Source organism: Mustela erminea, chromosome 17, assembly GCF_009829155.1.
Source record: "Mustela erminea isolate mMusErm1 chromosome 17, mMusErm1.Pri, whole genome shotgun sequence".
Lineage (NCBI taxonomy): Eukaryota > Metazoa > Chordata > Mammalia > Carnivora > Mustelidae > Mustela > Mustela erminea.
The window spans coordinates 17,355,486-17,379,699 of NC_045630.1; the positions used below are offsets into that span (position 1 = coordinate 17,355,486).

The 24,214-nt window shown below is 49.2% G+C and overlaps 1 protein-coding gene across 11 annotated transcripts in view; it reads left to right on the forward strand.

The window, feature by feature from the left end:
• CACNA1E (calcium voltage-gated channel subunit alpha1 E) overlaps nt 1-24,214 on the forward strand; it is a 492,344-nt gene that overhangs the window by 199,648 nt on the left and 268,482 nt on the right. For all 11 annotated transcript variants that reach the window (XM_032317766.1, XM_032317765.1, XM_032317775.1 and 8 more), the window contains 2 exons: nt 6,630-6,735; nt 7,819-7,958. In XM_032317766.1, coding sequence (XP_032173657.1) covers nt 6,630-6,735; nt 7,819-7,958 — 246 coding nt within the window. The remainder of the gene's footprint in view (nt 1-6,629; nt 6,736-7,818; nt 7,959-24,214) is intronic.

The window sequence follows — 24,214 nt, forward strand, 5'->3', positions numbered from 1 at the left end:
TATCCTTTATTGTGGTGGGTCTTTTCAGTGTCAGCTCCCGGCTGCAGCCCGCCAGCCCACTCCTGGAGGCTATGAGCTCAAACTGTTGCTTATCCCAAAGCTGAGAGTCACAGTAGATACTTAAGAGTGATTTAGTAGGGTAATAAAAATGACTGTGCATTTGTGTAGCACCTTACTGGTTTTCAAAGGACTTTATATTCATGGATCATTTTAGACTTTGATTCTTCTGTATTTGGTGTTTGGTTCTGCGGGAATGGATGGCGGTGCTTTCCCCTGCCTTGAGCGCCACACTGGGGCAGATTTTGCAGTGGGAACCCTGGCTCTGGTTTCCCGTTACCAATCTGTATTTCTCCATTGCATTGTAGGTTTCCAGGAAGATTCTGGTTCTTCTCATTAAAAAAAAAAAAAAGTAGTCTGAAAGACTTGGAGAGCTGTATAGCTGTATTTCATTATCATTCATATGTAAAATGTCTCTCTGGTGTAGTGCTCGAGGGAATCACAGATTAGTCAGGGCCCCTTCCCTCTGACTGTCTTTGAGTTAACATCCCACTAGAATGGCCCAGGCCATCTTCTGAGGCCTCTTTCATCTCTTAGAATTCGACCTCCAAAAATAGGCCACTGGGATGGAAAGGAGGGAACGGAGACAGATCTTGCCAGGAGAGCGTTCTGGGCTGTGGGGGTGAGGAGTGGAAATGGGTAAAGGAGACTGGGATAAGCCTCCCCTGAGACTCGGGGGCTATCTTGACTCCCCCAGGAGTTTTGAGGAAGTGCGTAAGTGGCCACAGTCTGCTCCCCACGAAAGCGCATTCGCCATTAGGGCCTGGAGTCAGGGAGAGAGCACAGCATTCTGTCCCTTGTGGCCTCTCGGCCTCTCTGAGTACGGGTAGTCTCCTTAGTGAGCTCTGATGTCACAGCTCTGAGAGGACACAGCCAGGAGCTGAGGGGTCCTAGGATCAGCATCCTGGTGGTGGTGAAGATGCAGGTTTCCCCTGGAGCTCCCCAGGTGTGCTGCTGGAGTCCTAAGTCTCTCCCGGTCCTGTGCCTGCAGACCTGCCCCGAGAGGTGTTGGCAGGTGAGGCTCTGGTGGTCCAGGCCAAAGGAGGGCTCTTGTCCCGGGACGGGTCCCCAGGGCCCTGGTGACAAGCAGAGCCAGCACCACAACTGTGGCCTATGGGGCAGCCCTCTTCCTCGCCCTGGCTTTCTGCGCCTCAGGAAGGAAATGAACAAATGGCAGGTGTGCAGGCCAAGTAGTGCTGCTCAAATTAGCTGTGTTGCTAAGGAAACAAGTCAACCGTTGGAAGGAAGGAGCATCGGGTAAAGGAGATAAATCAATAAGCGAACCTATTTTTGTCATTTCCCTAATGATTGTCTTGAAGCTGCTAGACGGGAGGGGTAGAGATGGAGCGACAGAGGTCCTCATTAACGGGCTCATGGGGAGAGTGGAGTGAAGGGGTGTTTGGGGAGATTGCCAGCAAAGTGGATGAAATGAGGCCCCTGGTGAACAGATAGTGAGACACATACGGGAGCGGAGGCGTCTTGGGGGGTTTCAAAGCACTTTCACTGCCATTTCCTCCTTGGGTCCTGTCCCTTTGTTATCCTGCCTTAGATCCTCTCAGAAACCTTGTACTAATTTCCATGACCCTCAGGTTGGGATGGTTTTATTGTGTTGGCTTGTGTTTTTTCAAAATACATATTTTATATTCAGAATACATTGATTTTATAATTATAAACTAATGGATACTCATTATAACACTCAAGACAATGTGTAAAGGGGTAGAGAAGAAAGTGAAAATAACCCTACTACCCCCAAGAAAACTCATTATCCTTCTAGTGTGACAGATTTTTTTTCCTTTGCTCCTTTTTAAAAAATCCTTTTTACATTGAAGGGATCCTCTCTGCATGCTGGTTTCTATTTTTGAATAGCTAATGTGTATACACAGACTAGAGTACGGAAAGTTCAAGTGGGTACACAGTGTGGAGAAGGTGGGAGATACCTTTGCAAGGATACCTCTGACTCTCGCTTCTCTATGCCATTCATTTACCAATTGATTGATTCATTAATTAATTAGAAGACAATCATTGGGTGCCTACCATGCGATGGACACAAGGGGTCTGGAGGTAAGACAGGCAACACTTGTGCCCTCAGGCTCCCACATCTCACCGCCCTGCTGGCTCCATTTATTTAAGATCTCTGACTACAGTCTGGATACCTGGGAGAGATACGGTTCTCCAGGATGCATCTGGGGTCCACAGAGTGTGATGGGAGCCACTGAATTCCTGGGCGGAGGGCCTCAGAGTCTGGACAGTCTTCCATTACTGTCTCATGAAGGGCCTTGTTCTTTGAGGTCTTGGCAACATGGAGCTTCCTTGACCTTTCCAGGTCACATCTTTGTCAAGCCAGAGGTGCATTCCCTTGGCCTGTTGACCATTATTTGCAGTCCAGGCTCTTGCCTTGGGAGATAGAGCAGAGCCACAAGCCTTAGAGCCAAGCTTATTTGGCTTGAAGTTATGAGGGTAGATGAGAAGAAATGGGAGTGGCGCCTCTGAGTCAGCTCCCAAGGGTGGGGGTGAGCAGGAGCCCGGGCCTGAGCCAGCACGAGTGAATGTCGTGCTGCTGCTCCCAGGGGTGCCTCCCATTCATTCATGCCTGTGTTGAGCATTGAGTCGGCTCCTGCTGTGTACTAGGGGCTCTGTAAGCACTGCCATTGGAGAGATGAACAAGAACGTGTCCTTGCTTTCAAGTGTAATTTCTTGGGGAGACAAATAGGAAGAGAAGTGAACAAATTGTACAATAGGAAGAGCTGTGGGGCACAGGGAGAAACCTTCCCGGACAGGGTGGTTAATTCTAGCATGTTCTGAACACAGGACTGGAAAAGAGGAGAAAGCCCATTGCAGGTGGAGGCTAGAGTGTTGACATGTACGTGCCTGTTCTTCTTGCTTTCTTCAGAAAGAGAAGGGGGTGAGGAAAGGCCTGGAAGGGAGAGTGGCCGGGCCCCAGATGGAACTGGTTGCTCTGTGGCGAGATTACCCGTCACCGTCCTTTCTGTCACCTCTGCTTCTGCAGCAGAACCTCACCTCAGGTTCTTCATTGCCCCAAACCCAAGTTCATCCCGAGGTTGAGATGAGCCGTAAGGTCTACAGGGACAACTGTCCCAAGGATATGTGCATTTAACCGCTTTCCACACTTCAAGCCAGAGGATTGTTGCTCTGCCTGGGTCCTTAGATGTCAGAATGTAGGCAGAGGGTATGGATGGAGGAGGGCATGGTAATGGCGTCTTCTCAGAACCTGAGAATCACCAAACCCTCACTTTTTGATGGAATGCTCCAGGGCTTTAGGCACTGCCGTTGACTGAGACCTCATGAATTCTCGGCCATCCGGATACCTGGTTAGTCACCAGATACCCAGGTTAGTCACCTGGGTCATTAGCACCTAGGGCCAAGAGCCTTCCTCCTGCCCTGAGCAGCCGACGGTGGTGATGGCTACACCTTCCCAAAGCTAGCCCGGTGGTCACAGAGAAGCCTCAGGTATCTGCACCTGGGTGTTCTCCAGTAGGTGAGCTGACAGGTCCTCGAAGGGAGCCGTATGCTTAGGTGATCCGACTAGGGAAATGCAGGTGTGGACGTGGAAGCAGGGAGTGGGGTCTGCCAAGGGGCTGCCACAGTCCCAGGAGGTGTTGTGGGGTCGAGAGCCCGAGGCGGCATATGGCCACCATGACCTGTCATGCCTTCAAGTCAGCACCTAAAAGCAGATTAACTGACGTCTGTGGCTGTCACTTGGCAGTTCTCAGGGGTAGAAGCCTGAACCTCAAAAAGCAATCCTAGAACCCAGGCAGACCCATGATGATGTCTGCCACTCCCCATTCCTGCTTCCCGGGTTACCTGCTGGGTGCCTTGGACCCGCTGAGCTGCTTCTCTGAACTTGCTCGGGGCCCTGCTAGCCAGGGCCAAGGGCAGCGGAGCCCACACCTTGTGAATGGTTCCGTTTCGACTAAGGATGAGGCAGGAGGTGGGAGGGACTCCAGCTTCCCTCCCGCCGGAGCAGCAGCCCTCCTCCTCACACCTGGGGACCGGCGGTGACATCTGCCCTTTGGACCAGAGCTTCCCAAATACCTTCTCTGACGCCATTCCCAGGAGAGGTGTTCTGATGAAACCATGGTGTGGTGAAGCAAGTTAAGGAATGCTGCATACTGGGGCGCCTGGGGGGCTCAGTCGGTTAAGCGACTGCCTTCGGCTCAGGTCATGATCCCAGGGTCATAGGATCGAGTCCCACCTCTGGCTCCCTGCTTCTGCTTCTCCCTCTGCCCCTCACCCCACTCTCATGATCACTCTCTCTCCCTCAAGTAAGTAAAAATTCTTAAAAAAAAAAAAAAAAAAGGAATACTCTATACCATTCCCACTGCCTTTGGGGGAGGCGGTGGACGCTGTTGATAATAGTCCCTAAGCTTCCAAGAAGTCCTGCTGGGGGGAAGCCGGCTCACTCTCCTGAGTTCCGGCTTTCCCTCATTGATCTGATTGCAGATTCCTACGGCACTAGCATCCGTGTATCCCGTGGCCTGTATTGTAGGAACACTGGCCTAGATGCCCTCCTCTTCTGACCTTCGTCAGCGGCTGGTCGGCATATGGTCAGGAAAAGGCCTGCATGCCTGGGCCACCGCTTCTGCCTTGCTTCCGTCCTCGTGTTACCGTTTGGGTCTGGGGGCTTCCAAGTGTCTGAACCTGGCCCAGGACCAGCTAGACTTTTCAGATGGCTTATGGGACACCAGGTCCCGCTCTGGTCCCTGGTCCCTCTACACTTGGTCAGAGCTCTGGGTCAGAGCCCATGACGGGAGGGAAAAGAAGGCCTCCTGTGGTCAGTGGGTTTTGGTCACCCTGGGTGTGTTGTTGGGTGGGGTGGGGGTTGTCCCAAGAAGGGTGACATCTGTGGAGCATGTCCGCTGGCATGTTTAGCTCTCAGGGACCAAGTTCGGTAGGAGAGAAATTGCGGGAAGAGGAATGGCTGGGTGTGTGGGTAGATTCTCCTCTGACTGGTTGGGTGGAAATAGGCACCGTGGGGTGTGGAGGCAGAGGGCTGGCACTGAAGGCCTTGGAGCCCACCCAGTCTTCAGATCTGGTGGCCAAGCCCTGGAGTAGCAGAAGCCAGTAGAGCCGTCCCTAGATTGTGGGTCCTGGGTGAGCGCTGGGGCTGTGTGGGTGGGAGAGTGGGTGGTGACTCGGGTGCTGGTGGCGGGGAGGAGACAGCCCTGGGCACTGCTGAGAGCCAGTGGAGAGGTCTCGAAGCTCAGGTGCAGCTTCCTGCCTCGCCTGAGGCAACCTCCCTTCCAGCACTGGGCCTGAGCAGCCACGGGCACCTCGCATCTCCTTCCCATGTCACCTCGGCAGGGAGGAGCTCTGTGCCCGGCCTTTCCTCACAGATGCCCTGAATGCACACTGACCACTGATGGGCACTGGGACGGGAAAGCATCAGGGCCTGATTATGATCTGCCCTCCCTAGGGAAAGCTCTAGGCCCTACATGCTACACAGCAGGCCTGGAAGGTGGTGGTGGGACAAGGGGGATGGTCACTTGCCTTCCCTCCACTTGGCCAGATCTACTCTTTTCTCCGTCCCGGATGCCAGAATCTGCCAGAGCATAGGTTGCTTGGCAAGACCTGTGGTGACAGCTCACTTGTGTTTGTCACAACAATAGTCACGGAATGAAATCCAGCATGCAGAGTGACTTGACTCCGGAAGCTGGTGATTCCCTCTCTCTCTCTCTGGGAACAGTGCCCCCTCCAACTCCTCCTGGGCTTGTGGTGCCCCCAAGAGCCCGCATGCAGGCACTTGAATCATAGTCCTGCTGTGCAGAAGGGCTTAGGGAGCCTCCTCATTGGTCTGCAGAGAAATGCAACAGAGAAAAGCCTGAAATCATTATCCATTCGCTTGTAGTTTGGTTCTTAGATGCCCTAACTTTGCTGCCTGGACCCAGACTCATGATGTGTCCCTGTTTTCTATCTGTGTAGAAGCTTGGGAGAAACAGGGTGGGTCAAGGCAAGCTTCTGATTGCATTAAATTTTTTTGTGAATTGGCTATTGAAACAGAAGAGAGCTCACATGGAGAGAACTGTTCTTTTTTCCAAAGGCTCTTCTATTCCACTGAGCAGAGGTTCTAGAGGAGGAAACCCCAGAGGTGATTCCCAGAGACAGCTCCCGACAGCCACGGCTGGGTCCTTGCTGAAGCATCGTCGTCCAGCGCCGTGGCGGGAGCGGGGACGAGCGGGAGCCTGCCGCCGCATCCCTGTCTCTTCCTTCTTTCCGTTTCCGTTTTCAGCCCTGCTTCATCCCTGCTGTGCCTTTGAATCCCATGAGTAGCTGGAGTGTCGGCCAGATGTCTAACTATATTATTTATTGGCTGCATTTCTCCTTCTGTTGGAGAAGGTGCTCGGGGTTTAGAGCCCAATCAGAAATGGTTGTAGTTTCCCACGTGAAGGGCCCTCCGCTGCCCGGCCGCCTGCTTGCTGATAGAGATGGCACAGGCCCTGCGAACGTCCCACGGGGTTTGATGCAGTTTGTGTATTTCTGTGCACAGCCATCCATCAGGGAGGCTGCATCCCTCTCTCCTGGGTGAATCTGTTCCTTAACTTCATCTTTCCTACGCCGTTTGAGTACATGATTTTGGCCACCATCATTGCCAACTGCATTGTCTTGGCCCTGGAACAGCATCTTCCTGAGGATGACAAGACCCCGATGTCCCGCAGACTGGTATGTGCCTCCTTCCTTCTCATCTTTCCCCCGGTCCCTTCTCTCCCCCAGTGGTTCCCTTCTCCTTTGCTTCCTCACCTGGCCCCCTCCCCCACCCCCCGCTACAGTTCAGTGAGGACTTTGTTCTCTGCTGAGGGACATGCTGGCGACAAACCCCACTGGGAGGCAGAAGGACGAGAGGACTGATCTTTCTAACTCCCGCTCCCAGAAGTTCTGAGGGCATCACAAACACTTGTGGATACACTGTGTGGTAGCCAGACAAGAAGAAAGGGCAGGAGCAAGGGCCATTAACTTCCCTCCCCTGCCTAACGGATTTGGAAGTGAGAGGGAGAAAGAAGGGTGCTCAAAGCCTACGTGCATTCACAGTGCTGAACTTTGTAGGTGTCGTGTCCGTATTCTCCTTAAAGCAAGGAGTCACGTGTCTAGTGTATTCTCCCAACAGAGGACAACCTAATAGCTTAAAATCTAAATGTATGCATAAGCGGCTTCAGCCTAATGACCTGCAGAAGAGAACCCTCAAGCTTACAGGGTAAGTGAAGGGCAGCAGAGGAAAAGCCAACTCCGGGGGTGCCTGGGTGGCTCAGTGGGTTAAGCCTCTGGCTTCGGCTTTCATTCAAAGCACACAAAGAAAGAAAGCTCAGGTCATGATCTCTGGGTCCTGGGATTGAGCCCCATATTGGGCTCTCTGCTCAGCAGGGAGCCTGCTTCTTCCTCTCTCTCTGCCTACCTCTCTGCCTACTTGTGATCTCTTTCTGTCAAATAAATAAAATCTTAAAAAAAAAAAAAAAAAAAAGGAAAGAAAAGCCAACTTTGCCAGGGTGAAGCCAGAAACGTCAACCACTCTCCTGGGAAGAAGTCTGACTTGACTGTGACCCCCATAACCTATCCCTTCCGGCAGCTGGCTCCCCCAGGCTTCCGGTGCGCTGTGCATTCCCGGAGTCGTTCAGCGAGTGCGCTCACTTCCCACTTGTACTCAGGTGTCCTGTAGGAGCGAGGAGTAGTCAGAGTGGAGAGGGTGGCCGGGGCGTGACTTTGTCTGAATTCCCCCAGTCCCTTACCGAACCCATGCTTCTCATCCCGCAGGAGAAGACGGAACCGTATTTCATTGGGATCTTTTGCTTTGAAGCTGGTATCAAAATTGTGGCCCTGGGGTTCATCTTCCATAAGGGCTCGTACCTCCGCAATGGCTGGAATGTCATGGACTTCATTGTGGTCCTCAGTGGGTGAGTCCTTTTCCAGTCAGTCCTTTCTGGTGTGAGGGGTTGTGCCCGTGTGGTCTTGTGGTCCTGAAGTGACTGGTACAAGGAACCCAGGGGTGGGAAGGCGGTGCGGGGAGTAGGGTCAGAACAAAAAAGTTCAACGATGAGATTCCTCACGGGGCTAAACCATAGGTGACCCATGTGCAGGGGGAACGAGTACTCTGTGGGAATGCTTGTGGCGTTCTGTAGAGGTTACAGAACCAAGGTGTGGCTGCTTCTGCTTCTGGTTTTCATTCGGTGTTTGACTAGTGCTGGACACACATATCCCAGTGAGTCTTTGCACTAAAGCACACAGCTTGTCCTAACCTGAGGGGCCCCCACCAAAATGGGCCCCAAATGCCATGAGATGCAGTGTTTCCTTGAATGTTGAAGAAGAACCACCCCCTGCAATGATATTTTCTTAACTGATCATTGAGACTTGTGTCCCGACCACAGGATTTTTTATGATTTGCAGATTTATTAATAGGAGTATAAAATTGAATCACATTAAAATATTTGATAAGTAATCCTGAATTATTGCTGATGCAGTGTCATATTTGCATTATTTAAATATTTGATAAATCATTTTTTTGAGAATGAATATAATATGGCCTCTATTGGGGCCCATCCATTGCCATTAGCAGCATATGTGATGGCCTTGGGACTGGTGGTAATGGGCATGACTTTCTGGGCTTTTGTGGTTGCTCGCTGTTGTTTGTGTCTGGTGGCTTTTGGTGCCTGCATGGGAGGGTAGTGGCCCAGGCCTCATGGGGGAGCCCCTGGCCTGTGTGGGCATGACTGCGGCAGTAAGGGGTGTGACTTGAGAAGTCCCATACCCAGCTGCTTGCCAGACCTGTGTGGAAAAGAAGAGAATGCAGTAGAAAAGCGAAGAGGGGAATCTAGGAGCCACCATTATGACTGATCAAAAGGAGAGGGGAACAAAGAGGAAATTTGTTCCAGGGAACAGAGGAGCGGAGGTAGATAAAGTCTGAGGAAAACAAGAGCTTGGGAATGTTCGCGTCCACTCATGTCTTGTAGAACACTTGCAGTACTCATACTTTAACCTTCCCACCAATCGCGATTAAGTGAAAGAGAAGAAGAGGAAGGTCTGTAGGACTGGAATGTTCGAATGTGGCTCATCAGCAGGCAAACCGCTAGTACAGGGAACAGGTAAATGGAGACCATGATGTTTAAAAACATTTGTCTTACGGGAGGATTTTCTGAAGGTTACTCTTATAAAAAAAAAAATTCTACTGAATCTTAAACACGGCTTAGTCTATGAAGATAATTTGCACATAGTGTTTCAGAAGTGCGTGGTCATCGACAATGCAGCACACCTGGGCCATGTTTCTCATGGTTTATTTTTTTCAGCTTTATTGAGGTATGATTGACGGATAGAAATTGTATATATTTAAAGTGCGTGTTGTGATGTTTAGATACACACTGCAGAATGATTACCACAATCAAGCTAATGAACATACCCGTCATCTCACACGGTTACCTGTTTCATGTGTGTGGTGAGATCACTTGAGCTCCACTCTGCAAATTTGAAGTGTATGGTACATTATTATTAACTGTAGTCACCGTGTGGTCACCATGCTGGTGTCCGGGACTTACTCCTCTGTAGCTGATAGTTTGCACTCTTGACAGGTTTCTCCCCCACTCCCAGCTCCTAGCAAGTACCATTCATTTCTCTGTTACTGTGAGTTCGATTTTTTTTTTTTAAGGTTCTGCATAGAAATGAGATCATGAAGTAGTTTTCTTTTCAGTGCTTGGGTTATTTCAGTTAGCATAATGTCCTCCGAGTTCATCCGTATCATCGCAAATGGCATCATTCTTTTTTTTAAGGCTAAGTAGCATTCCTTTGTCACCCACCGATGGACTTTGAGGTTGTTTTCCTATCTTGGCTATTGTGAATAATGCTACACCAAACATGGGGGTGTAAGTATCTCTTCAAGTAAGTGGTTTTATTTCCTTTGGTTATATACTCAGAAGTGGGATTGCTGGATTTATGGTATTTCTATTTTTAATTTTTTGAGGAGCCTCTATACTATTTTCCATAGTGACTGTGCCAATTTAACATTTGCACCAATAGTGCGTAAGGGTTCCCTTTTCTCCACGTCCCCGCCAAGGCTTCTTATCTTTTGACTTTTTGATAATGGCTTGATGATGTTTTAAATGTCCCTAACATAAGTAATACTACTATATCGTGAGAGGTCTAAACGAGAATCTGAGTCCTTTAGAAATATTGTGATTCTATCTGGGAGCAAAGTACCACATACTGTAATGCATGTGGTTTATATGTCCACATTGTGTGTGCTCTTGGTCCTGTTGAGTTCTGTATGTGTTAGAGGCCATTTGAAATTTCTCATCTCACCATTTACTTATTTAGAGAGTTGGGGGGTGCAAAGAAGAGGAGGAGGGAGAGAGACACTTAAGGAGGTTCCACACCCGGCACAGAGCCTGATGTGGGGCTCAGTCTCACAACCCTGAGATCATGACCTGAGCTGAAGTCAAGAGTTGGATGCTTAACTGACCGAGCCACCCTGGTGACCCTCATCCATTTATTTTTATTTTAAACTGTTATGTGTCCATTAAACAAAATATTGGAAAGTCAAAAGAGAAAAACAGTTTACTGATGAAGAATTCATGACTGTTTGGTGGTGTTTCTTTCCAGACCTTTCAGTGCTAAGGAAGTTTTCTTATCAATGCATATAATTTTGCGGCCTTTTGTCAAGGCCGTATGGACATAGTACATATTACTCTATATTTTGGTAAAAATCTGTAATGCTCGACCAGCATTTTATTACATGGATGTCCATGGAAGATGTGGACTTCTCCATTTTTAAAGATTTTATTTATTTATTTGACAGACAGAGATCACAAGTAGGCAGAGAAGCAGGCGGAGAGAGAGGAGGAAGCAGTCTCCCTGCCGAGCAGAGAGCCTGATGCGGGGCTCGATCCCAGGACCTGATCATGACCTGAGCCAGAGGCAGAGGCTTTAACCCACTGAGCCACCCAGGCGCCCTGACTTCTCCATTTTTTCCATGATTTGACAGCGAGGTTGCCTTCTGGTTTGGGCTATTTTAGTTAATGATTAAAAGTGTTGCAGTGTACGTCTTTAGGACATCACATTTTGAGAGGCATCATGACAGGTTGAAGTGCTTCTAAAGGTGGCTCTGCCGTTCTGGTGTGGGGTCCGGCCGCTAGTATGTGTGAGGGGAGGTGGAGGAACTGGACCCTTTGACAGGATGGGAGACTGTTGGAAACTGAGGCACAGGCTTCCCAGAAGGGTTGCCATGTGGCTTGAGGAGCAGGTTTGTAGGAATCACCAGGATCTTTCCATTAGCATGGCCAGGAAGGTCCTCCGTGTCCTTGCTTGCCTGTGTCGGAGTGCACACGAGTGGGCCCAGGTGGTGACCCCGAGGCCATGGCACTCGTCCTCTTCATTCTCTGAGGGCCTGCTCAGCCCTCCAGCCTCTTAATAGTGGCTCTTGAGACTTTGCCAAAATGTCCCTGCTGTCCATTGGAACCAACAGGACTTTGTCCCTGTTCTTACACCTCCCGATTCCTTTCTCTCTCCTTAATTCCCACATGAATGGGCCCCAGGGAAAAGGCTTGGTGCTCTAGAGGTTCCTGCTGAGGCTTCCCCAGGAATGGCTCCTCGGATTTAGCCTGCGGTGCACATGGCGTGCTCACACAGCGCAGCGCACCGCTCCGCAGTGCCCGTTTCTCAAGCCGGAGCATCGTCGACGTCAGCCCGTGTCTTACAATAAGGACACGATACTGTGTAATTGACAGCATTTTTCTTTCTGTCTCTGCTAAGAAGGAGCTCACAGGGTACCTTACAACTCTTGGGGTCTTAGAAGCAGTGAGATATGTTATAATACCAACCAGGCAGCCAAGCAGATCAGCCTCTTGATGTGACTCATTGAGTCCTCAGGTTGGTTAAGTGCTCTGTCCGAGGTCACTGCTTCTTGACCGCAGCTCGTGGTTCGGCACTGTGCCCTTTGACCCAGGGCTGGTGCTTTGCCTGGGACAGCCCCCTCCGGGCTTCCTGACATCCGCCACTGTAGCGGTCCCTGCTGGCAGCGCCTACTTCCCACTGGAGTTCCAGGTGTCCCCGCACATTTTCCTCCTGTGTGCAGAGGGAATGACAGGTGCTGGAGCGTGACACAGCGCCTCCGGCTGAGACTGCACAACTTCTCAGCTCTCAGCGTGTGACTCGAGGAGAGGGACCGACGGAGGGGGTGTTGAGGTGTCAGACGGCTGGTTCGGTGAAAGACCTTCTATCAGTGACCTTTGCTTAGGAAGGAGTAGCTGGGGACTGGGTCCCTCTGACCTTCCAACCTCTGGTATTCTTAGGTCTGTAAGTTGAGAGAGTTCATGGTTTAGGAAGCTAATGTATGTGCTTTATTCATCTAAGGCTCATAATCCCCCAAATGAGGTCTTATTATCCTCATGTCATAGACGAAGAAGACAGGTTCGGGGAGGGACTTACGAGAAACTACTCGATGCAGGACTTGAGCCCACATCTGCTGGCACCAGGGTCCTTCTTCACACTGTCAGCCACCTGCCAAGCTGACGGGCTCTGTGTGTCATATGCAATCTCTGTGAGTGCGTGTTCCTTCAGTTCCCTTGATGCAATGTGGGGTGTGCGGTGCATGATTTGGCAAATATCCCCATCCCAGAGCTGCAGCTTCCCATGTGACTTCAGGAGGACCTGAGTCCCATATGTCCATCCTAAGACTTGTCTCTGTGGTTAAGAAGGCCTGTAGCTTAGCTCTTGTGGGGTTAATGTATAAAAGCTGAATCACAAGTTCATTAATAGGCTTATTTGTTCATTCACACGTTTACCCATTTTTTGAACAAACTTGTATCATGGAACACTCAAGCAAGTGCTAGGACTGTGACACACCAAGATTAATATATTCTCATTTCTCCTAAAAGACAGTGGAATTTGCCATTCCTTTAACAAACTAGTACCTTACATAACTTGGGATCTCTTGTATTGATAACAATTTAGGGCATATGGTTTCTAAACATTTGTTAGGCCACCTGGAAAATTCTACATTATTTGAAGTCCGTATCCCCTAGTAGTCTTTATAATAAATCACAGTACCTGGAAGAGCTGGGTGACTGATAGAGGAGGATGGGAGCGCAGAGATGCTCCTCGGCTGTGGCTAAGAAGAGAGAAGAAAGGGTGAGGACTGTCTTTCTTTCTTTCTTTTTTAAAATTTTAATTAATTAATTAATTAATTTTTTTGTGCCCCAAAATTCATTGTTTATGCACCACACCCAGTGCTCCATGCAATACACGCCCTCCTTAATACCCCCCACCACCCTCCCCTCTAAAACCCTCAGTTTGTTTCTCAGAGTCCACAGTCTCTCATGGTTCCTCTCCCCCTCCGATTTCCCCCAACTCCCTTCTCCTCTCCATCGCCCTATGTCCTCTGTGTTATTCCTTATGCTCCACAAGTAAGTGAAACCATATGATAGTTGACTCTCTCTGCTTGACTTATTTCACTCAGCATAATCTCTTCCAGTCCCATCCATGTTGATAACAAAAGTTGGGTATTCATCCTTTCTAATGGAGGCATAATATTCCATTGTATATATGGACCACATCTTCTTTATTCATCTGCTGAAGGGCATCTTGACTCTTTCCACGGAACACAGTGGGCATATTGACTCTTTCCACAATGGCCATAGGTGACTGTGGCCATTGCTGCTATGAACATTGGGGTACAGATGGCCCTTCTTTTCACTACATCTGTATCTTTGGCGGTAAATACCCAGTCGTACAATTGCAGGGTCATAGAGTAGCTCTATTTTGAATTTCTTAAGGAATCTCCGCACTGTTCTCCAAAGTGGCTGCACCAGCTTGCATTCCCACCAGCAGTGTAAGAGGGTTCCCCTTTCTCCATATCCTCTCCAACACACAAATGGCTAACAGACACATGAAAAAATGTCCATCATCATTTGCCATCAGGGAGATTCAAATCAAAACCACATTGAGATACCACCTTAGAGCAGTTAGAATAGCCAAAATCAACAAGACCGGAAACAACAAGTGTTGGAAAACTGTCTTTCAACACTATTCCTCTCTGTAGCCTTAGGGCCTGGATTGTAGTAGGTAAATGTCAATTGAATTGAATCCTTTGCTTCATCCCAGAATCTCTCTTCACCTATAGGATGCGAAAGAGAGTGTGGAGGGAAGCCTGGGCTTGGGCGTAGGGAAGTGTTATCTGTTACCAGTCCTTCACCTTAATCTACAATGTCTCTCTCACGTAGCTATGACTCGTCCCAGCTGGCTCCCATTCTGATCACTCTGTTAGAGAAAGGAGAGCTGGGAATTCAGTCTCCCAGGCACCTGGGTGGCTCAGTGGGTTAAGCCTCTGCCTTCGGCTCAGGTCATGATCCCAGGGTCCTGGGATCGAGCCCCACATCGGGCTTTCTGCTCTGCAGGGAGCCTGCTTCCTCCTCTCTCTCTGCCTGCCTCTCTGCCTACTTGTGATCTCTGTCAGATAAATAAAGAAAAAATTTAGTTAGTAAATTCACTCAGGTTAGTAAGAGGTACAGGGTTCTAGTCACTTGGGCCTGCTTTCAGGCTTCTCCGTGTTACCTTTTGGGGATTGCTTCCTGGGTGATGGCGTCGGGGGTAGGGTCAGGGCGAAATATTGAAGACCCAGCCTTCTAGACGTAGCTGTAGGGGGTGGTAAGGAGAAAGCAACAGGAGTGAGTCACCTGCCACTTGCTGTACAGTGAAAGCTGCTGTTTGTTAACCCACGTGCCAAAGACTGTGTAGTATGTAATCCCACATGCACACGTATGGATGTGTGTATGTATGTTACTGCTCAGAGCATGCTGTGCCAACAGTTTGGCGTCCTTACTGTGGGAGATGACCTGTTTGGACTATTCCTTAACTATGAGTGTCTGCGTGCAAGCCCTGGAGAGTGGGTAGGTGTATCTGAGCTTGGGGCTTTTCCTCTTTTTTTTTCTACTGAGCCCCTCACTCCACCCTTCTGTCTTCCTTCACGAGACGTGGTCGCACACCCACAGTGTGCCCGGCACTGTGCTCGGTGTGCGTGGCTGTGGGTGGGCTGGGGCTGAGTGTCCCACGCCGGGACCCACATGTCATGAAAACCAAGAGGAAGGGCAGCAACCTACCTTTGGGGGGGGGGGTTAGGGCAAACTTTCCGAAAGAAGTAACATTTAAATTCGGATGCAGGATGGGCAGGTGGGACTGAGACAAGGAAGGGGAGGTTTTCAGGGGAAGGAATGCTTCGTCCAGACCCTTGCAGCCGCAAGAGGGAGAGTAAGCAGGACCGTTCTGGGGTGTTGGCCAGTGGCGTCTGAGAGCTCAGCCTGGAGGTCTGCAGGAGCTCAAGCCGGCCTGGCCCGGGAGCCGGGTGGGGGGCAGTGGGGAACCCCTGCAGGCTTTGAGCTGGACTGGAATGATGCGTTCTAAGTCTGCACAGGACTTCTTTATCCTGGAAGCAATCCATTCTGAGGTCTTGGCAGGGAGAGGAGAAGGGAGCCATGACCATGTCTTTGGCCGCAGTTTGGGGGGATGTGCATAACCAAGCCGAGAAGAGGAGAGATAAAGGAAGAAGGAGCAGGAAAGAGAAAAGCCAGAGGACATGCTGGGGGCTGTCAGCGCAGGTCCCCAGCTTTTCCTGAGCAGCACACGCCGAGTGCTTCAGCCTGAAGCCTGTTGGTAGGAGGGTGGTATCTGGAGCTAAATATACATTGATAGGTATTTTTAGAGGGCTTCTGTAAGGAGGCCGCCCTAATACACGAGTTTCCTGAGCAGCTACAGATCGAGGAAAGCAGCTTCCCGGTGGGAGCCCCGTCTCCAGTGCCGAGAATGTGGGGGAGGTGTTGCGAACGCAGTCCCGGGGCCCCCTGCCCGATTTAAACCTCTGTGGTAATAGTACCACAACACTTGTATTTATATACCGTGAGCCTGGCAGGATTTACAGACCCGCCCTGTGCTCATCCTCTCTGCTCTCCGTGGGTGAAGCGGGGGTGGGGGGCACGGGAGGGCTCGGTGAGGGGAGGGGACGTTGGGGCTTGTCATTTGGGAGATGGAGAAACTGAGGCTGGGTGAGGAGATGTGAGAGCTTGACTCTGAAGGAGCTGAGTCAGGGGAAGGGCACGAGGACTCTGGTGCCCTAATGCTGATGGCGGGGTGCTCCGCCGACCCTCACGCTGGACGGCTTCTCGGGTTCTTGTTCCCGGCACAGTTGGTGACTGCTCGGCTGGACATCTCCATGTCCTCAGGGACTGTCATGTCTAACCCCACACTGGGGGCGGCTGCTGCTTGCGGCAGCTCCTTTCATCAGAACATTATTATTACTATTTTTTAAAGTGCGTTTTCCTCCAGATAGATAAATGATGGGAAGGCTGGAGTTAGAATAAGGAATTTTGTTTCTCGCGGAGCTTAGAGATCTCTCAGGTCTGTGCCAGTGAGAAACCCAGTTCCTTCAGGGAGACTCTGAATGAGGGTCCCAGGTGGTAGTGGACAGGTGGGTGAGTTAGGATTACTCCTTGAGTGCTGGGAAATTGTCCTTTCATAAAGGACATTTTTTCAGTATTGAGAACTATCTTTGAGTCACTCAAAAGATATTTATTGAGCAGCTACTATGTTCTGGTTTTAGCATCATTTCTCTTTCCTGAATGGCTGCTTCTTGCCTCCCCCACTGACTGACAGAAGCTGGAACTGGAGAGAACCGAGTAAGGCCTGAATTGGCCGTGGTGTTAATAAGGAGGAAGTGGGAGAGGGAGTGGGAGAGGCTTCAGAATCCTTGGGGAGGTCAGTTTGGGGCTATTTTCCTGGCTTTACGTCCATTCAGAACAGCTTAGAGAAAATATGATGGCAAGTTGCTTTCTAAGTCAGACCGTGTCCCTCCTAGGGCCGTCCAGTGCCTGCCCTCCGGTGTGTGCCCTCTTCCACGTGTGTGAGTGCGTGTGGGAGAGCGTGGCAGCAAGGGCGTTCGCAGCATGTCTGCAAAGCAGAGATGGATGTAGCATAAATATTCATTCTGTAGGATTACCAGGTAGGCTTCTGTATTGAGGGGAGTGTTTACATTTGCCTTCTGTGGCTGACGCACGTCCCCTCACCTAGGCAGAGAGGTGTCCCCTGGAGTCTGTGTTGCAGATGGAGTCCACCGTGAAGCTCAAGTTCATCCGTGTGAAATGTGCAATTCAGCAGCACTATTTAATGCACGTCTCCCTGAAGTCAGGAGCTAGCAGAGGTGATGAGTGCAGAGTGGTTGCCCACAGGAGGGGTTGAAGGGGAAGCAGGACAGGTGTTGAAAGGAAAAAGAAGGTGTACAGATCTTAAAGAGAAGATACAAAGGAAAGTGAAGTTTACAGTTACTAAAACTTGATTACTGAATTTCAGATTTAGGAGGATGCTAAATTGCTCTGGCTTTCCCTTATTCATTTATTTTTTAAAGTTTTTTTTAAAATTTAAGAGTGAGAAGGAGCAGTGGGGAAGGGCAGAGGGAGGGAGAGAGAGAGAGAAGCAGACTCCCCGCAGAGCAAGGAGGCAGACGCGGGGCTCAATGCCAGGACCCAGAGATCATGCATGACCTGAGCCAAAGGCAGACACGTAACAGGCTGAGCCACCCAGGTGCCCCTTGGCTTTCCCTCATTTATTATCTGTCACAGAAGAGCAAACGGAGGCCCCAGAGGCCAAGCAACTTGTGGAGGGTGTCCCAGCCGGATCGCGGTGAACAGGGACCCACCGCCTGGTTTGTGGTTGTGCCCCACTGTCCCTGACAGTGGGAAGCTGCTGCTACTTGATTGTGCTTAGGCCGTCCAGCTGGGGTGGGAGGAAACATTTCATTAGCTGGAGTATATATGCGGATCTTCTATGGGAACAGTTTAATCTAGGGGACTGAATGTTTCGGGGCTCGTGGGCTCTGGTCCTGACACTACAACGCATTGTCTCCGTGATGCTGGGTGACACTTCAATGATCTCTGCCTCAGTTTCCTTTGTGAAGTGAGGACAGCACTTGCTCTAACTTTTTCACTGTGTCTTGTGACAAGCGAATGAAATAATGATGATGCCAGTGTTGATGGTGATGGCTCCCATTCCACCAGGCACTCACATGTCTTATTTTATTTTATTTGTTTATTTAAAAAAATTTTTTTTTAATTTTTTAAATTTCTTTTCAGTGTTCCAGAATTTATTGTTTATGCATCATACCCAGTGCTCCATGCAATGCATGCCCTCCTTAATACCCACCACCAGGCTCACCCAACTTCCCAATCCCCGCCTTATCAAGACCCTCAGATTGTTCCTCAGACTCCACAGTCTCTCATGGTTCGTCTCCCCCTCCAATTTCCCCCAACTCCCTTCTCTTCTCCATCTCCCCATGTCCTCCGTGTTATCTCTTATGCTCCACAAGTAAGTGAAACCATATGATACTTGACTCTCTCTGCTTGACTTATTTTACTCAGCATAATCTCTTCCAGTCCCGTCCATGTTGCTACAAAAGTTGGGTATTCATCTTTTCTGATGGAGGCATAATACTCCATAGTATATATGGACCATATCCATATCTTCTTCATCCATTCATCTGTTGAAGGGCATCTTGGTTCTTTCCACAGTTTGGCGACTGTGGCCATTGCTGCTATGAACATTGGGGTACAGATGGCCCTTCTTTTCACTACATCAGTATCTTCAGGGTAAACACCCGTAGTACAGTTGCAGGGTCATAGAGAAGTTCTATTTTTAATTTCTTAAGGAATCTCCACACTGTTCTCCAAAGTGGCTGCACCAACTTGCATTCCCACCAACAGTGTAAGAGGGTTCCCCTTTCCCCACATCCTCTCCAACACACGTTGTTTACTGTCTTGTTGATTTTGGCTATTCTGACTGGTGTAAGGTGTTATCTCAATGTGGTTTTGATTTGAATCTCCCTGATGGCTAGTGATAATGAACATTTTCTCATGTGTCTGTTAGCCATGGCTAACACGTCTTATTTTAAATGGGAAAGCCTTCATGCTGCGTCTCATCCCTGGTACAGGTCATTTTAAATGTAGAAACGCAACAAGGCTGACAACTGTCTCCATTTTCGCGTTGAGGAAACCAATGCTGAAAGGGGCTACGTCAGGTGCTTTGCAGCCAAATAGCTACGAAGGGCAGGGAATGCCATTTTAATTCCGTTACCAACAGTTCCAGAGCCCACGCTCTACCCTCTGAGGCCCAGCGGCCTCAGCAAAAGTGCCCCGAAAGGCAATGAAACAAAATAGCAAATCAGTGAGCAGTGATACCTTCCCCCAGGACAGTGATAATATGAAGATAAATGCTAAAATACACATAAAGCAACTTCGAAAAAAAAGGTGTATAAACAATGAAAGTATCCAAAATACTCGGGTTCGGGAGCGCTCATTCAGAACAGTCATTTATCTCCATAAAACTTGCAGCCTCAGAGACAAGTCTCACTACAGTCTACTGCAAATTCCAAAACTGTGGCTAATTAAATGATTTCCATTGTTTGTCATTTTGTTTCATGACTGATGTTTACTGCAACTTGAATGTGGGATCTCTCTCTCACTTCCTTTGGGTAGCGTATCTAATCTCATCAGAACTGATCAAATCCTTCCACAGTGATTATCAACAACAACAAAGAAAGTCCAAGAGTAACAGCTGGAACAGAGGCCTTCATTTTTCATCTTTACGGATGATGAAAACCCTGCATTACCCAGATTTCCCTGCCCCTGCCTTTTATTAATTAATTAGTTAATTAATATTTTGGCTTCATCTTCTGGCCCGCCATTTCTCCTCCCTCCTTCATACAGATATACACAGGTTAGAGGGGTCTGGTTGTTACAAAGGAGGGCTGAAGAGAATGTCTCTCTTCCCTCAGTCGGGTTGCCCCATTGGAGAGCTCTAGTTACTGCTCTGAGGAGCGCTGACTGGGAAGACCGAGCTCCAATGTCCTCCAACCCTGTCTTTCATTTCCTTCTGTCTCGGCTGCCACTCTTCTGTCAGAAGCCTGGGCTGTGGTGACACAGTGGTTAGGAGAGGAGCTCAAGGCCATGGCTTTTCTCCCTGGATTGTAACTCTGGGACAGTGACTGGGAGGCTGAGTGACAGGTGTGGCTGGTTCACAATTTGAGGTGACATTTGCGTTGAAGTCTCATGATTTACGTCACTGTGGGCGTTTCGTGCATCTCGCCTCCTCCTCCCACCCCTGTGGAGCCCAGCTGGGCTTATGGCGTTGGTCCTTAGCCCAGGGCCACATAACTGGCCATGGGGAGACAAAATGAAACGGACGGGTCTGCTGTGTCTTTGCTGTTGGGTCTGAGTCAAAAGTCTGGGTGAAAAGGGATGACCAGGGTGAGGTCTGTTGCAGCTCGGCCCACTCAGGGCTGAACATGCCTTGCACCCACATCTGAAACCTGGAGGGGTTTCAGGTTCCAGGGGGTTCGGGTTCCAGGGAAGACCTGGAGGGGCCAGTCGAAGACAGGGAGGAAGGAAGGGCGGAGGCAGCCCGTATGCGTCGAGCACCTTCCGTGTTCCGCACGTTGTGCTGACTCCGAGGGATGCGGCCGTGGAGAGAGATGTCCTTTCTGTTGTCTTAGAGCTTGCCACCCAGCAGAGAAGACAGATGTTAAATATGCTTAAATTTAATAGTTTTTAAAGTGCTGCCAAGGAGACCTGTTAGGAGGCTGGGAGGGTTTTAAACTGGGAACCTAATCTGAGGGAGGACGTACAAGGAGTTGCTGTTGATGTGGAAGGCTGGAGACTGGGCAGCATTTGGCTGGAAAAAGAAGACAAGAGGGAAGGGGGTGGGGTGAAGAGGGTAGAGGCAGAGGGCAGGGAAGGACTGGAGGTGGCAGAGCCTGGCAGGTCTGGGAAACAGAAGACCAAGGGGCCTGTCACACTGTGACGGAGATGAGGCTACGTTGAGGGAGGCTGGAGAAGGGGGCGGGGGCCACGTCATTCAGGGCCACATAGCGTTACCAGGGGTGTTCCATGGGATGCCATTGCGCGGTTTGAAGTAGGAAAGTGGACCCGTTTGCAGCACATGAGCGGGGATGGGACAACGCTTGCCGAGAAGATAGAACCACTTCCCTGAATGACTCTGTGTCTGCTCAAAATTAGGGACACACAATTAGTGTCCTCCAAGAGTCCCTCTCTTCCGTCTTGCCTCCTCCCTCCAGCACTGCCCTCAGCTATAATTTTGTTTAACCTTTTGGAGTTGTACCAAAACCCCGTCAGCAGACCTTATAATCTAGCCCATTATATGCTAAAGATCTGTTCATCTTGCCCAGAGCAGAGACATAGTCCTGCCTTCTGGGTTCACAGTCTGAGCCTCTCCTACTGATTCAAATAATGGGTAAGAATTGATGAGTGTGTGGGCTTTTATTTTTGATATTCAGTGGAGACATTATTTTAAAAAATGCTTTTGCGAGAACATTGCTATATGATTATTATGATTTTTATTTTTCTGATAGAACAATAGTCAAAAGACCAAGCCAACCCACATGCTTGTTTATGGGATGTTTCTCTTTTTTTTCCTGCCTTCTAAGCCTGTGACACATCATGATGCTAGATCTGGATCCCAGTTGAACTCTGGTTAATAACCACCATAAACACAACATTTTGTGATTTAGGGGCTCCATCCGGCGAGAGCTCACAGTGCTCTGTAGTTCACCATCTACTCACTCCTCATTTGGAAGAGGGAACTAGAGGCCTCCTCCTGGTTCCCTTTCTGGGTAAGTGTTGTAGTCTCTGTTCTAGAGACAGGTCACCCAGATGGATGCTTCACAGCTAGTCTTCGGTGCTGGAGATGGGGAGGTGCTCACTGCTGTCCCCAGTCTTTCCTAATTACTACTTCAGTCCCACATCCTCTCTCCTGAGGAGCACAGCCCACTCCTTCATGTTCCAGCTCCCTCCTCGCTGTTCTTGCCTTGCCCTCTCCTGCCTCTCCCTCGCCCTCCTCTGTTTTCATTTCTCACACTCGTTCAAAATAAAAGATTGGTTAAGGGGGAGGCAGGTGCCGTGGAGGGTGGTGGTGGTGTGTGTGTGTGTGTGTGAGATAGGGAGAAGATGACAATTCTCACGGACTCCTTAAAGTTTTATTAGAGTGACTTTGACATCAGCCTCTCTTCTCCAACAAACAAATCCAAGTTTGGGGTGCGTCCTCTCTGTTGGGAATATGATAACTCAAAGGTCTGACCAGCTGCTACTGCAGATGAGGGAGAAGGGACTTCCCTGACTTCAGCTCCCCTGAGGGGTGCCTGACCAGATACCAGACCGAAGCTACACACCGAGAAAGCACCCGGAAGTTCACATTTTAGGAGCACAGATAGTGAAGGCAGAAATATACCTAAAGTGTCACCTATCTATTCCAGTGGTTTTCAGTCTGTGGGCCCTGGGACTCAGAGGCCTGGAGTTACTGCCGTGGGCGGCAGATCCATGGCCACATCCAGTATTGGCTGTTTGCTGAACGACGTCTCCCACAACATGTACCACAGCATCGTTCTTCTGAAGCGTGTGGGTGCCATTGTGATTTAGAAAAAATAAATGTATTTAAAAGCATTGTTGAATAAATAGTGGTTTTTTATTTTTTCTTTTAGCCGATAGTACTCTGTGGACAAGCAAAGCTGAATTCTTATTTCTGCTCTGCTTGTTAGTAGCTCAGTGGTTGTAGGCAAGTGACCCAGCTTCTCAAAGCCTCAGTGCCTAGAGGACATTTATAGAGGATCTCTGTAAAAAAGGGGTGTTAGTAGTGGCAGATACGGACATCTATTTAACACAGTTGTTACGGGGTTATACTCATGAAATAGTGCCTCCAGGGGGCAAAGTGGGTTTTAGATTTTGACATTATAAGGGAGCCTCATGCTTGAAAGGGTAAGAACGGATCCAGTGTGACCCCTTGTTACAGAAGAAGGAGCTGAGGGGCCATTGTGTGCCTGGTATTCTTGTGTCTGATCGGAAATTCCTTGCCTGAAGGTAAGGGCTGGTTTTCGTCAAGCAGACAGAGTTTGGGTGTTCGGTCTGATGTAGGTGTGGTGGGGGGAGTAGAAATTAGACACAGTGTTCACACTCATGAAGGGATCTGTCTGGCTGGAGTAGAATATATATAGAGAGAGGAGGGTGGGGAATAGAGAGAGGGGGACATAGGACAGCTAGGTACAGTGTGATCAAGACATAGTCTAGTTCTGGGTTGGGTGGTCCAGTCTCTAGCAGTGAGTGGCTACACAGGAAGGATGTAAGTTGGGTCAGAGACACCCAGATCTCTGCCTAGGGGTAGGTATCCCAGGGTCAGTCTTTGGATCCTTTGTGTGTGTGGTTATTTTTTTTTTTTTAAACCATTGACCACAAATGCCTTCTTGGATCGTTAACTCTCTTTTAGCCGCTGCATGTCCATCTTTCCTTCCCCCTCTGTGTATCTATATCTCGTCTTACTGTCCTAAAGGAAAAAAAAATTATTTTTCTCAAGATTTTTTAGCTTGACTATAGATCTTGATTTGATTACTGCTTGGTAGAGGAGAGCAGGATTAGATCTTGTTTTCTTTTTAAATTTATTTTTTATTTTTTTTTATAATGTATTTTTATCCCCAGGGGTACAGGTCTGTGAATCGCCAGGTTTACACACTTCACAGCACTCACCCTAGCACCTACCTTCTCCAATGTCCATAACCCCACCCCCCTTTCCTGACCCCCCCCTCCTCTCAGTAATCCTCAGTTTGTTTTGTGAGATTAAGAGTCACTTATGGTTTGTCTCCCTCCCGATCCCATCTTGTTTCATTGATTCTTCTCCTACCCCCCAGGCCCCACGTTGCATCTCCACTTCCTCATAGCAGGGAGATCATATGATAGTTGTCTTTCTCTGCTTGACTTACTTTGCTAAGCATAATACCCTCTAGTTCCAACCATGTCGTCGCAAATGGCAAGATTTCATTTCTTTTGATGGCTGCATAGTATTCCATTATGTGTATATAACACATCTTCTTTATCCATTCATCTGTTGATGGACATCTAGGTTCTTTCCATAGTTTGGCTATTGTGGACATTGCTGCTATAAACATTCGGGTGCATGTGCCCCTTCGGATCACTACGTTTGTATCTTTAGGGTAAATACCCAGTAGTGCAATTGCTGGGTCATAGGGTAGCTCTATTTTCAACTTTTTGAGGAACCTCCATATTGTTTTCCAGAGTGGTTGCACCAGCTTACATTCCCACCAACAGTGTAGGAGGGTTCCCCTTTCTCC